The 16,526-nt window shown below is 38.1% G+C and overlaps 1 protein-coding gene across 1 annotated transcript in view; it reads left to right on the top strand.

The window, feature by feature from the left end:
• Window positions 1-10,169, top strand: part of LOC138208858 (zeta-sarcoglycan-like) — a 328,769-nt gene extending 318,600 nt beyond the window's left edge. The window contains exon 8 of the mRNA XM_069167050.1: window positions 7,201-10,169. Within this exon, the coding sequence (XP_069023151.1) occupies window positions 7,201-7,407 (207 nt within the window). The 3' untranslated portion in view covers window positions 7,408-10,169. The remainder of the gene's footprint in view (window positions 1-7,200) is intronic.
• The last annotated feature ends 6,357 nt before the right edge of the window (window positions 10,170-16,526 follow it).

The following is a 16,526-nucleotide window of genomic DNA, read 5'->3' as shown; positions in this document are numbered from 1 at the left end:
AAAACCAAATTATTCTTCATAGTTTATTGTTTGGGCTTCACTGGACAGAACATTGTATTTGCAGAGTTAACAATTAGTAGGCTGTTTTCACATCCATCTGCTAACTGCTGAACGTTGTTCTGTGCTCACTAGAAGTCATAATTTAAAGGATGGGACTACGAGCATGATTTGTGACATCACAAATAGTTTGGAAGCTAATCATGGTACAATTTGATTTACACAAGAATGATGTGAAGGCTTAAAACCATCAGTAGGCACACACGCTAAGAACGGACTGTGTAGTAATGTAAAATAAATATTGTGTTCAACAGTGGAACTTTAGATCATAGATCCTGAAATTTTTAATAAATGAGAAAGAGGAGATGCCATTTTATAGATTTTTTTTTTTAAGTAAAGTAAAGTAAAAAATATAATTCTGAGTATTTTAATATACATGTTCAAATATGATATTTATGGAGGTGTATCAGCAAACAATTGTGTCTTTGTCAGGTTCAGTCAACTATAATATTCAAAATGCTGTAATACTTATAGCATAATTTGACTACAGCTTTGGCTACAAACTGTATTTACTGTACAGCTTTGTGTGACTCTGGTTTAACAGTTAAAACATGTTAGTGCTGTGCGACTGCCTTGTCTGTGTTACTAAAATCTAAATTCCTGGTTAAAAATAGCCTTTTTGTCATTGTTTTACTTTTTAATCATGCATTCCTGGTTCCTCGTTAGCCTCTTCCTCTCTGGGGTTCTCACATGACACTTCCTCCTCCTCCCCTTCCTCTTCCTCCCAGTCCCCTCCTAAACACATTCATACAGTCTTTCCCCTCTGTAACTCCTCAGTGCATTCAGAACACTTGTTCTTCCTCCTGATCTCCTCCCAAAGACACTTTAACCCTCTTATCTCCTCAGCTGTCTTTCTCCCTCCACCTCCCTCCTCCTTCCATTCCAGGAAAACCTCTTTTCACCGCCGCCCCGTCTCTCACTGCTCACTCGACTCCCACCCTCTTTTGCGTGTTTCGTAGCTATGCCAAAGGAAATCATCCATGAAAAATGTTTTGACCCTCCATAATTGCCACTTCCCGCATGTTTCCCATCTCCTTGAGGCCAGAGCCACGTGCTTGCTAAACTGCTGTTGGAGAGAGATGGGTGCAAAGACACACTGTCGTTCGTACTCGAAGCACATAGCCAGTCACCCACACAGACATATACATTTATGCTAATGTAAGGGACATAAATATATACTGTAAGACACATAAAGGCACACACATTTCCCTATTATATGTATGCATAGAGAGAGAGAGAGGACAAGATATGAAAATGTGGAAGCGAAAGTGTGTGTAGATTTTAAATAAATCTGATAATTTGCAAGACCAAAATGTTATTGTTAGTTTTTTTTTTTTTTTTTTTTTTTTTTTTTTTTAAATATATATTGCCTACTGCCTATATATTTGTAAATACGCATACACTTGGCTGCATGCATGTACATTTACACTCGCAAATACAAGAGATTTTGTTTTTTGATATTATTTGGGGAATCGCTTCGGACTGTTTAGTTTTTGGAAATCTGTTGGAAAAACATATTTTATAAGGCTGGTTTAATCTCAGCTGATAGACAGATGACAGATCTCATGAAGTTTATTCTTTTTATTCAATGAATAGAAACAGCCCACTTTACACAGCCCTTCTGGGCTCTGCCTTCCTCAGCATGTGTGTTAATCAGTGAGTTTATTGACCTAAAATCTACATTTCAAATATTACTTTAATTTTATTGAAAAATGTGTTTATTCTAATTTATGGTTTTGATTGATGTTTGAGGAGAGGTATTGAGGACACTTTTTTCACTTGATACCAGACAATTGAATAAAGCTGAGAATACTGTGTGTGTAGTGGACTGCTGCTAATATTTTTTTTTTTTCAAAAAAAAAATGTAAAAAGAAAAATGTAAGAGGACTGACTCTATGTGAACTCATTGGACTTTAGCTACTGATTGGTAACACTTAAAGGTTTTCAGGAGACCCGGGGTTTTGTTTTCATGAACCTGGAGAATCCTGCCCAGTTCACCAGGGGACAGTTTGTTATTTTTGTAGCACACCTGTGATGCAACAGGGTGGATCAGAAAGACTACACTATCATATTTAGGGCTGCAGGAGTCTGGTCTTGAGTCCAGTCTCAAGGTTTAGTTTTATGATGTGAGACTTGTCTCAGGTACTTTATATTGGATATGACTCCGGCTACTCGGCTTTTAAGTCACAACACCTTAAAACATTTCATTAGCGCATCACAAGTCTTCAGGTCAGTTATCAAGATTATGTTGCCAGTAAAATTACTAAAAGGAGCAGTCAGCTGGAGGTAGCGCTAGCATTAGCAGCTAAATACTTCCAAAGCACAGTGACCTAAACTCCTGAGGGTATTAACTGAACCCATATTAAAGCCGTTTCATTTACAAGGACATGTCCCCATATAGCACTGTTGAAAAGAACAAATTTAGACATGGATTTATGGATGACACTGACCCGAGAGCCAAAGTTAAACATGAACAGTCTGCAGCATCAGTGGAAAAAATACTCCTTGGGGACTGACCTAAAAGACATACAGTATATCACTGCTGGAGTATATATACCAGAAATGTCCGTAAAATTATTTTTTTGATATTCATTAATTTACTCAAATGATCACCTATATTTTCTGCAAATCTTTCCAGAGTGATGGTTTCTGCCTTCACCACAAGGCCACAAGTGTGAATGTGGTTTGTAATGACCCGACTGCTGCTGAACTGGAATTACCACACCTTCCAGCAGCACCTGCTGTGGTGGACAATTCAAGACAACAAAATGTCACAGTCGAGGCTGTAGCCTTAGTCCCCCCCAGGAAAATAACAACTCATTGTTTTCTTTCTGTTAGCGACTATTTTTGTGCTGGCACGGGTGCAAAATGCAGCATAAGTATGTTCTTTCCTTTGTTTTGATTATGCAGTACAGTTAAGAACACAATAAACAATGTAATCAAACACAATACACACACATGAGGCTGGGATACTGGCATGCCGATGAATACATGTCGGTAAAATGCACTCATTAACGAAAGCACTTCTCCATACTTATTCACCACCACTATTATATTCACAGGCACATCCTTTCTTTCACACACACACATTCACAGGAACAGACCCTCATGTACGGCTAACAACAGGCCGACCTAATACTTACAGACACTTTCATTTGGGATGAATGTCAGCTCTAATCCGACCTTAAGCAACAGCAAATGACTTCCACTCCCCTTCCTCCAGCTCCCTTCCCTCTTTCCATTCATTCATCATTCTGTCCATCCACCTTTTCCCTTCTATTAGCCTTATTGCCTGCATAGCAACCATACATTTCTATCTCTCTTGCCCCTCACCTTCCTCTCACCTCTCACATTCTTCATATCGATCTCCTCCTCGCTCTATGCCTCCTTTTAAGCCGTCATCTATACCTACTAATCGCCTTTCCAATCTCATATTAAGCATCATCTTCCTCCCTTCTTATTTCTCTCTCCATCCATCCTTACTCTTAATCGTCCTCTTCCTCCATCTTTTTTTTCTTCCCTCCTTTGTTTTCTTCCCTTCAGTTTGTTTCCATGATGTTTCTATTGTTATGGAAGAGAAACAGCAATATCGTTGGTAATTCCTCACATAAACACGCATGCACCCATTTCTCCTCATCCCCCCCATCCCATTGCCATGCCCAAGTTCATTTTGGTTTTTCGTTGCTGTGGCAAGCAGGCTGTTAGAATTAGATTTGGGTTATGTTGCCAACCGTGACTGAGTCCTTTCCCCTGTAAGGCTATAACTGAGCCCTGGCAGCTTTTATTGGGAAGCCAAAGGGAAGATGACAGGTGTGCACCAGGGACCTGTTAGAGGCATACCTTGACATTTAGAAATGTAGTGTGGTATTTTCCTTTTCTCGGCACACAGAGACAGAAGTTCACGCATTCGTTTTTTGCCAGCTCTTAAATTGTCCCCTTGTCATTGTTACTACATCTGATTAAAACCAATGGTCATAGCAGCCTAAGAAGATTGCTGTATACAGTTGCTTCAAAGGTATTTCCCTTCACATTTATTTAAACACAAATGTGTCGTATTTATGTATGCTCTATTATCTATTGAGGACATTTGTTTAAACATAGCAGCTAATTAAATACTAAGCTCCTGTTATAGTATATGCACAGTCCTGAATCTGAACTGTTACAAAATCATTCTAATATGTCTTAAATTTGACGCTGAATCTTTATTTAGTTTTTTATTTGGTGTTAGTCATTTTGGTCTGATGATAGTTTTGGTTACATTTTTGTCTAGTTTTAGTAAACAAAAACAAAATATATATTTGTTTAGTTTCTGTCATGCTTTTTCAATTTTCATCTCTAAGCATTTTGTGGCATCCATAAAATTAGTGGAAAAAATTGTTTCCTTTCTTTCACACACAGAGTCCCACGGTCACTCTATGGTGACTTTCCTTCACCTGTCATCTCTAAACTTCATGTTAAAAGAGAAACAATCATTCTCCATCTTTCCTGCTCACCTCGGGTCACTGCAACTACCTAGGCTTTCCGTTGCAGAGCAGCAAACCATTCCAAATTGCACCCAGCACCTTTGGCAAAACAACATACTGTATACCGCCTAGTTTTCCAAATGGACCTTAATTGAATTGGCCATTATGGTTACAACAGATAATAGTTAGATGATATGATTTTGAAGACAAACAGGAGTCATTTCTTATGGAGGAAATTGGGTGATTTCTGTACTGCATTTTTTATTGGCAAATGTTAAACTCCTCCACAGGACGTATTTGTAAGCATATATAAAGTTTACAAGAATACACAGGAAGATCCTTCCACCCCACATGTTAACCATAGACTGTACTGAACATAAAGATGGACATAGCAAACGATGGCATCGTCCATTGGTTTCCATTGGAGCCTAATTGAAGCCTGAGTCGTTTTATGGACAACGCGGCGCAGTCTTTACCAGTTGAAGCCAGAACATTTAAAATATGGGAAGCAGAGTAGAGCAGAGGGACTTCTGAAACAAGTACAGCAGGAAAAATGTTGAAGAGTGATCTTCTCATGCTCTTTACATGTGAAAAAGTCCTGACAGAATCTAAATATATAATTTCCTCGACAACAGGCCTTTTCCCACTCATCAACTTCATATCAGTTACAGTCTGTCAAATCCATCTTTTAATCTATCGTCTAATTGCCTCACCTCTGATATTTTTAAATCACCAGAAACACCGTAAGTAAGAAAATGGAACGTAATAATTTAAGAGACCTTGTAGAGTTTGAACATCTAACAGAGTAAAGAACTCTGAGCTATTAGGGATGACACCATCTCTAAGGTTACATCATTCTATTTTAAATGCTCTGGTTACCTGCCTATTTATCTTCATGTTAATGTCTAATAGATGCACTGCTTTTAGCTAAACCGCTATTTAAAGGCAACATGAGGAGCACCTCTGCTCTGTTCCATCATGCAGTGTGTGTGTGTGTGTGTGTGTGTGCGTGCGTGTGTGTGCGTGCGTGCGTGCGTGCGTGCGTGCGTGTGCGTGAGTATACACTGTCTGTGCGGATGTTGTTTATTCAGATGGAGATGTGCCCCGTCAGCCAATGTGGAATCATTACTTACACTAATTGGTTCCTCACTGTTGGGGTATCTGAATTCTTCATTCCTCTTTTCTTTTTTTTCTTACATTCATCTTATCTCCCTCTCTTTATGTCCCCCATCTTCTTCCAGACACTTCTTATTTGACGTTTTCTCTCTGTCATCCTTCTCTCATCCTTTCATCTTACCCCCATTCCCTTTTCTTACTCTCTTTTTGCACTCATAGCTAGTTTTCTCACACATTTTCACTTCCACTCTGCTCATTTGGAAATGAAGAACATGAGTAATGGGAATATAGATATCTGCTGAGATTATCGTCTAGCCTTGGAGCATGTGAGAATATGTGAGTGAGAGAGACAGAAAGCAAGAGAAAGAGAGCTTTCTTAGTCATGGAAGAGTAAATAAATAAGCAGGTGTGGCAGTCAATGGGAACCAAGATTGAGTAATGATTCTTGTTTGACAGTCAACCTGAAAACATTAAATTCTATCAAACTTCATCAGTGATAATCTACCTCCAATCTGCCTTTATTTTTACAATGGAAAGGTGGGTGCTCATGCTATATACTGCAATCATTTCTCTGAATAATTTTAAATAAACTTGTCTGGGCACATGATGCACTGGACTTCATCAAAAATCAAACTCCTTGACCTGGTGATTAAAAGTCCTAGGAGGTTTGCAGGGAAATTATTTTCAAAAATGTATTTGTAATCAATATGGATTTTCTGCATTGTTTTGATGTGAAGTCAGTCAAAGTTTTTCTCACGAGCCCAAACACTACAAAATTGATCAGAGATAACTTGGCTTATCTATGCAGAGAAACTAAAGTTTATTTAAGTATCAAGTATTTTCATCCCGATACTCTTTTTATGTTTTTTACTAATTCGCTACTTGTTTATCTTGAGGATGATTTCTTCTTTTTGCCTTTTTGTTACTATATTAACATGTTTCTGGGAAATTTTCCAAAAATACTGAGTCAAAATTTTAAAATAGGTTATGTAATCTCTTCCCTGTGGCAGAATTGTTACCTGTTTGGGAGAAAATATAATAAGCGTGATACTACATCAAATCATCTGGTTCTAAAAGTTGGCTTGGTTTCCAGTGTATTTTTTTTTTTATTCTAGCATGCTTTCCCTCGTGTTTCTTTTTCGCTTCATCTTCCCCTCACTCCTCTCCCACTGATTCCCTTGCTTTGCTCTTCACCTATCTTGCCCTCTGCCTCATTCACTCCCACTCTTCCTCTTCATCAAAAGAGAGCTGTTCTAAATAGAAATTCCCTTTCTGTCTCTGTAGATCTTTCTTGATGACAACCCCAGTCAACTACAGAGAAAATAGTCATTGCCTGCAGCAATGTGTGCTCTCTTTCTGTGAACCAACAACCCCAGATTTTTCATTTTCTTTAAACATAGTGTTTTTACCCTTCTGTTTCTTTGAGTATTATTTTAGGCACCAAAACAGTCCATCGGAGCTCAGTCCCCTACAGCCTTAACACCAGCTCTTCTGTGTACCCGTTTTCATGTTTTATACATGTCAAATCAAAGTTTTCTAAATCATCTCTCTTTAATGTTCACAGATCTTTCTAGACGCCAACACGATAAGGCTGGGCAACATTCCTCTTGGTAGTGCTGTGGACCCCCTGGAGGGGGCGCCTGCAGGTACGACCTACACCAAACAGACTGTGTACGAGCTGTGTGCCTGCGCAAACGGCAAGCTCTACCTGTCCCCAGCGGAAAAAGGCTCTACGTGCCAAACCACCAGTAACTTTTGTCTCTGGAGCTGAAAGCGGAAAGTTGACAGACACACGGGACATGTGGACTATAGAGTATGAAGCTAATGCTAGCCAACAGACTGAATCGACATGGATTATGGCTCGGTGGAAGGCTAATGCCGGCTAACACACACCGAATCAACATGGATTGTAGCATGGCAAGAGGTTCTATCCGTTCACCTGTTGATCATTTGGATTACTGCTTGGCGGGACGGTTGCTATCAGACCAAATCAACATGGACTGTCGCTTGCTGTGAAGCTGTCGCGAGCTAAAGAACTGAATCAACATGGAGTAGAGCCTGCAAGAGGCTATTGCCAGCTCACCGACCAAATGACTATGGCTTGGTCAGTAGCCAATGCTCGTCATGGGAATGGATGATTTGGCAGGACGCAAAAGCCAATGAGTTTAGCTGGTGGGTTTGACGCTAAGACCACTCATGGACATGGACGGGCAGTCTCAATCTGGGGATCTTATTGGCTGTTTTTCCCCATTTTTTAAAAAATAAAAAATAAAAAATTGCTGCCATGATGATATCTGAAGTCCACAAGGATTACTCTAGGGGGTGTTCCTTCAGGACAGCAAACTTTGCGTGTTCACAGTATGACCAAATCGTCCAGGAAACCATGCTTTTGTTTTTTTGGCAGGATAAAGAGATATGATGGTGGACTGCAAACTCCTGCAGGGACAAAGGACATGGACTCCCTGTTAACCTGTCAGTTGGCTAACAGACATCGCTGAGGACTTTGGTTTAGCTCGATGGGTAGCTGACAAATAAATTAGACAATGGTTTTTGTCTTGTGGGAAGCTAAGGCTAGCTAACGGACCAATCTATACCAGAAAGGCCTTCCCCCTCCTGCCCCTCCTCCCCTCCAGTCGTTCGCCCCAAACACTGACATGTGACCCTTCTGCATTAACCTGCACCTGATAGTTACAGTGTTCCCCAACCCCACTTTTCATAGAATAACTAATGCAAACAATTGTGCTTCAACCTTGCATTTTTCGTTTTACTTTCTTTAAGTTCTCTTTTCTTCAGATCAAATCTTTTACTTGTTATCTCGTTGTATCGTGTTCCTTTTCCCTTGGATGTCTCTGTATTCCTTTATCTTTCCATATTTTGCTGCTACCCTTTATCTTTTGTCCATGCTCTAGTTATTTTTGTTCTGTCTATGCACCTACTTGCGCCGGACTGGTAAGAAAAAGGTCATTCAGCCTAGCCGTTTTCTTCCGCAAGAGTAGTTTAAAAAGGGGTAAAAAAAAAAAAAAAAAAATCGGAAAACGTTCAACCTGTTTTCTTCTACTAAACTGGGTAAAAAGCATTTTTACTAGCCATCGCAGGTGTATCTCCTCACTCCCTGTTCCCACATCTTTTAGTTTTAGTCTCAAGAGTTATTCCACCTGGGTATCTAATAATTTCTTTGTGAGCTACAGGAAGCAAATGGAGTACGAAGGGAAGAGGAAAGAGAGCTATAAGTCTTAGGCTAAAGTAAGGCTCAGGTGGGTGCTATAGCAGACAGACCATTTTGTGGTATGGGGCCAAACTTCCAGTCAGGCAGCAGTCAGCTGACAGCCAGACCATTTTTAGTCTTGTTATGGAGTATTGTACATCTTCATCCTGTGTTCCTTGTCTGTAAGACTTTTTATTACATCTTTTTTGCATGACCGTCTGCTTTTCGTGCCAAGCCTATTCCTTTTCAGTCATTGTCATGAAGAAACCTTTCTGCTCTTCATGCTCGTTTTCCTTTTTGTTCCTTCTTTTACCGCAGCATCTTTACCTTTCACTACTGCTCGTTTTTCTTTCCTGCAGGTACATTTCCAAGTATCATCTTACCTTCTTATCTCATCTTTCATCTTATACTTATCACTCAACAAATGATACATCTTGATGATGTTTCCACATGCTATTTGTTATTTCCTCACGCTTTATTCTCCTTTGGCCATCCCAACCTCTAATATCAGGAAGCATGTCCCTCTACTCTCACACTATGCCCCCTTTTAAAATATCTGGAAATCTAAGCGAGAAAAGTTAAGTAGCTGTAAAATATTATTTTAGAGGGTAATTTTTTTTATATATGTATTCAGCCTCAGAAGTGGGGGACAGTGTGAATGGCCTTGAGGTGGCTAACTTGGCGCCCAACCTTTGCAATGGCTGGAAAACATAAGAAATCAGCAAATATGTGTGGTAGAAATCCCTCTGGAATACATTATGGGTGGATTTGGTTGTATGTGTATGGACTCTACTGGAATAAGGCCCTGAGGCACACTTTCTTTTTTAAAAACAAAGCGATACACAGGTGCCTTTGCTACTGTTGGTAAAAGCACATCACAGTCTGAACATTCACACTACCCTCAGTGGACCATCTGCAAGTGTCTCTGAACTATCTATTTATCAGTCTACCTATCTATCTATTTAGTTCTCTGTCTTTTTCCTCCCCTTCTCTCCTGGTTTGTAGAACTCTCAGTATATCCAGCTGAAAAAAGAACAAATCAATCTTGGTTTAAAGTTTAATTTTCTGATGTGTTCCCTTATGGTTTTATTCTTGATAATAAAAAAGCACAAATTATGCCATGTATATAACAATACCAATAAAATACAAAATAAAATAATATTGTTTTTAAAGAGAATCTCTGGAACCAGTGTAGTAATTATTTATTAGTTTGTAATTGTCACTTTTATGTTTCAAACAGAATTGTTTTATCTAAATCCCCAAAAGAAATAAAATTGTTCCCCTGATGAATTAACGGTATGCATTACTAATAACACAATATTATCTCACTTGGCACCCAAAATATTGGAAAAATTTAATAAATTTAGCTTTTATTTAATCAGTTCTTATTATATTTACAGGATGGATAACAGTTTTTCTTCTCTGAACCTCACTGTGTCCTGTCTCACACGTTCATAAAACCTGAAACTAGAAGGAGCCTATATTAGATGTTCATAGATCATCTGGTATTCATCTTTCTCGGTGTGCTCTTATATGTTGTGTGCCTCTTGCCAGAGCATTTGCCCCACTGACATAAGCAAAGTAAAACTTGAAACACACAAAGTGTCAGGAAGGTGCTTTAGGTTTTCTGGAGTGTTTAAATATTTCCAGAAATCACCTCGCCCTATACCAAGAAGATCAGTAAAGCTGTGCTTATTAAAGGTCCCATATTGTCCAAATTCAGATTTATATTTCTTTTTTTTATTATAAAGCAGGTCTAGGTGCTGTATAAATACTGTCTCAAAACGTTCAGTCCACAGAGAAACATAGCCCATATTCAGCATCTGTGTCATTGGACTTTTGTAAGTTTGTGATGTCACAAACTCATACCCATGTCATATGTCCACCCTCAGCATGGCCCACTGTTCACTTTATGTGGTAGAAAGTATGTGTGGCCATTGTGTGGCAGTGCCAGCACACTACAAGACCAAAGAAAACCTGTGGTTGGCCTGGGCGTGCGTCACTTAGAAAAGAGTCAACCAATCAAGAGAGAGAGTCACTGATATCAATGTGCCTTAAAAACAAAGACACAAAACAGCCTGTTCTTGGTAGAGCTCTGGAGAGAAGTTTCAAAAAGGAGGTGTAAAACTGTATTCAAAAGGATTTTGATACTTAAATCCTCAAAAGTATTTTCTTTTAAACAAAATAAAACACCAGAAAAGTGTAAAATATGGGACCTTTAAATTTCCCCCACTAGAACTTTCATTTATATAATACTAAAACATATTAACCAAATGTCTTTTGAGAGGAAATATAAATGCTGATGGATTGTATAAACTGCCATTTTTTTCCCCTCCCAATGAAGGCAGCAAGAGGTTCTGTATATGGTGCAGTTTGCACACAGTGATATAGGAAGTTGGAAAAGTGGGTATTGGTTTACATCTTGAAACCAAGATGTGGTTGACACAACAGGCAGTTATGTTATGGTCAGTGAAGGATTGCAGTTTTATTAAAATGTTAATAAAGTCACACACTGTGTATTTTGTTTAAAAACCACGTTGGCTTTTTCAGTATTTAAATAAGACCACAATCATTCCCAAGCTTTTAATCAATTTGTATTTGTTTTGAGCTGATATTGCATTACAGGGGAAAATAATGTAAAATCATGACATCTATTGTCACTGAACCTTTTACTGATTCTTCAGTATCAACATTTTTCAGCTGGGGAGAAGCACTCATTAAAAATCGTTCCTCATTATGTTGATAGAAATTTAAATCCAGTCAGCATTACTTTTCTTTTAAAGTGTATTTGCTTTTGGAACATTGTAGTGTAAGACATCATTTCCATAACAGGGTTGGGTGATACAGTGACACTCCATCGAGTTCAATTTAATGACCTTATTAATACCCACCACCACAGTCCTAGCCCAGCTTACCATGTTTGTCATGATCTTTTCTTGGCCTTCCTTTGTCTATTTGTCTGGTCACGTGTCCGTTTGAATACTTTCCCCACACTTTCAAAACAGCCACAAACAATAATCATCAAATATAAACAACAAAGCCCAGAATGACTCTTTTCCATTGGTGGGTGGGTGAGCATGCAGCTCCCTTATACTACTGCTCTCTGACTAGTTTATTCTGATCAAGGTATTCTCAATAACAGGCTTAAGCACAGCTAAGGGTGATGTTGTTATTTCACATGACTTTTTCTGTCTTTGTTTCTCCTTGCCTTTCAGTGTTACTCTATGTTTTGATATTATTTATTTTTGAGTAGTGATGACGTCATTACATATATACATTCAATATTATAGTAATTACTACTAATTTTCTCAAAGGAAGGTTAGATGAGCATTCATTCAATCTTGCCTAATCACTTTGATGAGCAACTTTCTTTTACTTGTCATGCATCTTCAATGTGTCTCTGTCCTTCTTTTCCACTGGTCCCTGTCACAGATCTTTAGTTGTGGTTTTGAACGATATGTCAAAGTGTTGAGAGCCTTGAAATCAAATACTGTATACCATGAAAAAACATACACAAACACACGGAAGGATACACTTAAATATACAGAGCTGCCTGTAAACAAACATATCTGAGCACTTTTCTGTAAGGATTCGGTACAGAGCACTCTGTGGCCAGCACTCTATTTTATTGTCATTTCAAATGGGTCCATTGACCCATAAGTCTGTTGACAGTAATAGCATAACTTCATAAAAGTGAGTGCTAAATGTATCCCCAACCCCTTACTGCACATTCAAACCCATTCAGGCCTCAGAGCCAACTCCTATCAGATTTTGTATCATTTAATTCAATCTTACTCCATATTACTTGAATCAAGTTCCAATTTAAGGACATATTATTTGGAGCCTTATTTTATGGCAATACAAGATGCATTCGGGCTATTGGGAAAAGGGGGGGGGGGGGCAAAGTGTATTGTTTTGAAGTATAATACACTTTATAGGTGCATGTGTGAAAAATACACATCATGCTTCATATAGAGCATCAATATTCATCACACTACAAAATATTCCCAGTTACATTGAATTGAGACAGTTATGATGTCTTGTGACAAAATAATGTAGCTTTACACTATTGTGGGGTTGCCCCTGTAGTCTTTATTATTCTTGAACAAAAGTCAGTCTAATGTCCTGACAAAAAGTAAAACCCAGTGTGTTTTCCTTGCAACTACAGCTACCACTGAGAATACTGATTGTATCCATGGACACTCTAAATTGTGCTTTCAATCTTGCAAATTTTAAAACTGATGAATTGGCAAATTGGATCAGAAAAAAAAACACTGCAAAGTTTGTCCTGCAAAATCCACAGAGAGCTCATCTATCACACCAGCTTAAATAACTGAGTCTCAATCAATTTCTTAATTAGCTAGGTGGACAATGAAGTTATAATGATTTATTAACATGTCAGAACTTTGGCTCCTAAAGCTTAGAAAGTTTTTTAAGGCCACTTTGGTAGCAGGACACTTTGGACGAAGACAGTTGTGATACTTCAGCTACATAATATAAATAAGTCTGGTTCATTACAGTAAAAGTGTTCGATATTTAATCTTGCTTAGAGTGTTGAAAGGGCCTAATTATGTGGCATAATTATTCAAAGACTTGTTGCTGTTTATTTTTGTATTTGTTGTTTTTTAGTGGTGTGAACACCGTGAACAGCATTTCCTCACATTCCATCATTTTGCGGTGGTGTCAGAAATCTCAAAACCAGATTGAATCAAATGTGTCCTCTGTATGTTTTGTCAGAGGTTAGAGAAGATGGGTTAGACGAAAGTGTCAACCCACCGTGACGTCCCCCGTCCCACTGGTTTGTGAACTGCCATATTGAAGCCTTTGCTGTGTTCCAAATGACGCACTTCCATTATTACACTCTCATATAGTAATCTTATGTGAGTACACCTACTTATGTAGTGCATGAATATCTACACTGCCATTCTGCAGTTACTAAAATGGCCGTAGAATTTTACTGCAACACCCACCAACATATCATCCCGCATTAATTATTTTACCCAGAAATGAACGTGTCTTTTTTACGCACACAAAAAAACATACTGATAGCTTCTATCCAACAGCAGTATGGTGATATTTTGTGACAAATAAATACTTTTTTGCAGTGTTATGCAACAGTTGCAGCCTCCTAGGCCGCTGGAGTTTGAAAATACTTTAGGTCGACTGCCCCTCCCTATTCTCGGCATAGCCATAACGGTGACTGTTAATTGTGGAAAGTGTCCATCTGACATCACAATGAATTGTGAAAAAAAATTATTGACTTTGTATTTCATGATAAAAGTTGACGCTTTTTGAATGTGAGTTTATTGGAGCCAGAGTTTTTTTTTTTTTTTTTTTTTTTTTTTTTAGCCAGCCCCTAGTGGCCCTCGGTGGTATTGCACTTTTAGAAGGCACTTTGACAGTGGCCTCACTTTTCAGACCTGGAGACTACATCCATTTTTAAATATATTATATTGTTCTATATAAAGAGGCAGGGAATAAAAAGCAGGAGAAATATGTTGGATACAAAATACCAAGAATGGTCAGACTGGATGGTCTTTATCTATGATAATTAAGTCAGCAAAATTCCAATAAGTTATTTTTGGAGGGGGGGTTAAATGAAGAATGAACTACTAATGAATGAATAATCTATAGGTCAGTGTGTGAAATTTTGAAAACATTTCATGCACATTTTTTATTAATAGACATATTCTGCCTTTACCTGTATGACAGTATGACTGCTTAACAAACGTCTAGCCAAGTCAAGTGGCAGCGTTCAGTGAGCTGTCCTGACAAACCTTGTCTTATCGATGACACCGCTGTAAACATACGGACATGCACACAAAGGCGAGGCCTGTCAGTGTGGGGTGAAAGTGTGCATTTGAACGACAAGTACTGTCAAAGGCAACGCAGGCCCGAGATAATATTCTTTCATTTCCCCCTCGCATATTGAGACACATTACTGAGGAGAGGAGAATGGTTTGGTTAATCACTATGGAAGAAGAAAGGAGGGGAGTGTAGATGAAATGGAAAGAAGAGGAGTGAAGGTGGAGGTGAGATAACATTTTTGGTCATTTCCTAATCAGAGGCACAATTGTGAAATGGGTTGAAGTGCAAGCACTGAATTAACAGATAGAGTGGTGAGGGTTGGCGTCAATCATGGCCATTCATAAATATAACTATCCATCATAGCACACTGACAGACTCATAAATGAGAAAAAAAAAGTCCCTACTGGCAAACCTAAGAGATAAATTTAAAGGAAAAAGTGTCCCAATGTGGCCTGAGATATGTTAAGAAGAGAGGTTTGATTATACACCTTTCCAAACTACAGCGCACTTATGTTCCTTTGTACTGTCAAAAAATAACTGAAGTTTTCAAAGGCCTGTACACAGTGTTCTGTCTTTGTGATGACAGGCATCAACAACTCAATGATAAGTATGATTCGGATTATTTTCATGTTTTTTAATTTTGGTTTTTGATGTTAGTAGGCATTTGAAAGTACTGAAATAATGCCACTAATAGGAAAAGGAATTATCGGCTAATGAATGCAAAAACTGATGACTTCCCAAAATAATTGTATTTGCATAACTGGAGCACTGATTTTTTTTTTTTTTTTTTTTTTTTTTTTTTTTTACTTAGTTTGATTATCTGAGGGGATTTATGTAAATGCAAATTTTGGTTATGGAAAAAAAAGAAAATGCTCTCGTGGCTGAGAATATTTCAGGGTGAAACATGGTGTTCCTTAGGAGGTTTAGTTTTGTGAAGAGTAAGGAAGAGTTTGATATTTCCTGATGTTACTGTCTGTGTCTTGCACATGTGCTCAGTCTCCGTGTTTCTTTCTTACATGATAACCAGTGTACTGTCACTGCACTGTCAGCAGGAACCAAAAATCAAATGAATGTTAAGTATACAATGCTTATTAATTTAGTTTTCCAGCTGGTCAAGTCCCAAGTAACAAACAGCAACTCAGTATTTATTCATCAATAGCTAAGCAAGTCTTTAGAAAGAATGGGGATCATGGGAGTCAAGTAGATAATTAAATTGGGCTTTTGAAAATAAGCTGAGCTACTGAACAGGATGCTGTGATCAAGTACAGGCTGCATTTTCTGTGGCAGACAAACTGCAAACTGTCTGAGGTGAAAACAGAGTTATTTAAAGCAGAGTGTGTGTTTAATTATTATTCTTTTGTATCTCTTTTATATTGTTTAAAATGTTTGTCCTTTTTGTGTTTGAACGTTTGAGAGTGACTTCCTCCAAAAATACAACAACAACATAGTCTTTCATGCAAAAACCTCATTATGACCTACAGTAAGACATTTAACTTTGCTATTACAAAAGAAATGAGTTGTTAACCCTGTTAGTTAAAAAATAAAACATGATTGTGCTTTCTAAAGCCTCCTTATATGCAAATAGATTTTATTTGTATGTCATCAAGTTCACTTTATACTGTGCTACTGTTTTTTGTTTTTGTTTTTTTTAAGGCCAAACACTGGCAGTTTGAGGTTTAGTTGACCTACTTCAGACTGATCCTTTATATTTCATATTTTACTTTGTTAGTCTACATGTTTAAATGCTGAATGAGAAATGGTTTGCAATTTCATTTGTAATCATGGACACACTTTGTACTTGCCAACAAAGTATGATACATTACACTGTGTGTGTGTGTGTGTGTGTGTGTGTGTGTGTGTGTGTGTGTGTGTGTGTG

Source organism: Embiotoca jacksoni, unplaced genomic scaffold, assembly GCF_022577435.1.
Source record: "Embiotoca jacksoni isolate LCO1_2020_lvr unplaced genomic scaffold, fEmbJac1.0.p SCAF_4, whole genome shotgun sequence".
NCBI lineage: Eukaryota > Metazoa > Chordata > Actinopteri > Embiotocidae > Embiotoca > Embiotoca jacksoni.
This window is presented reverse-complemented; position numbering and strand designations above follow the sequence as displayed.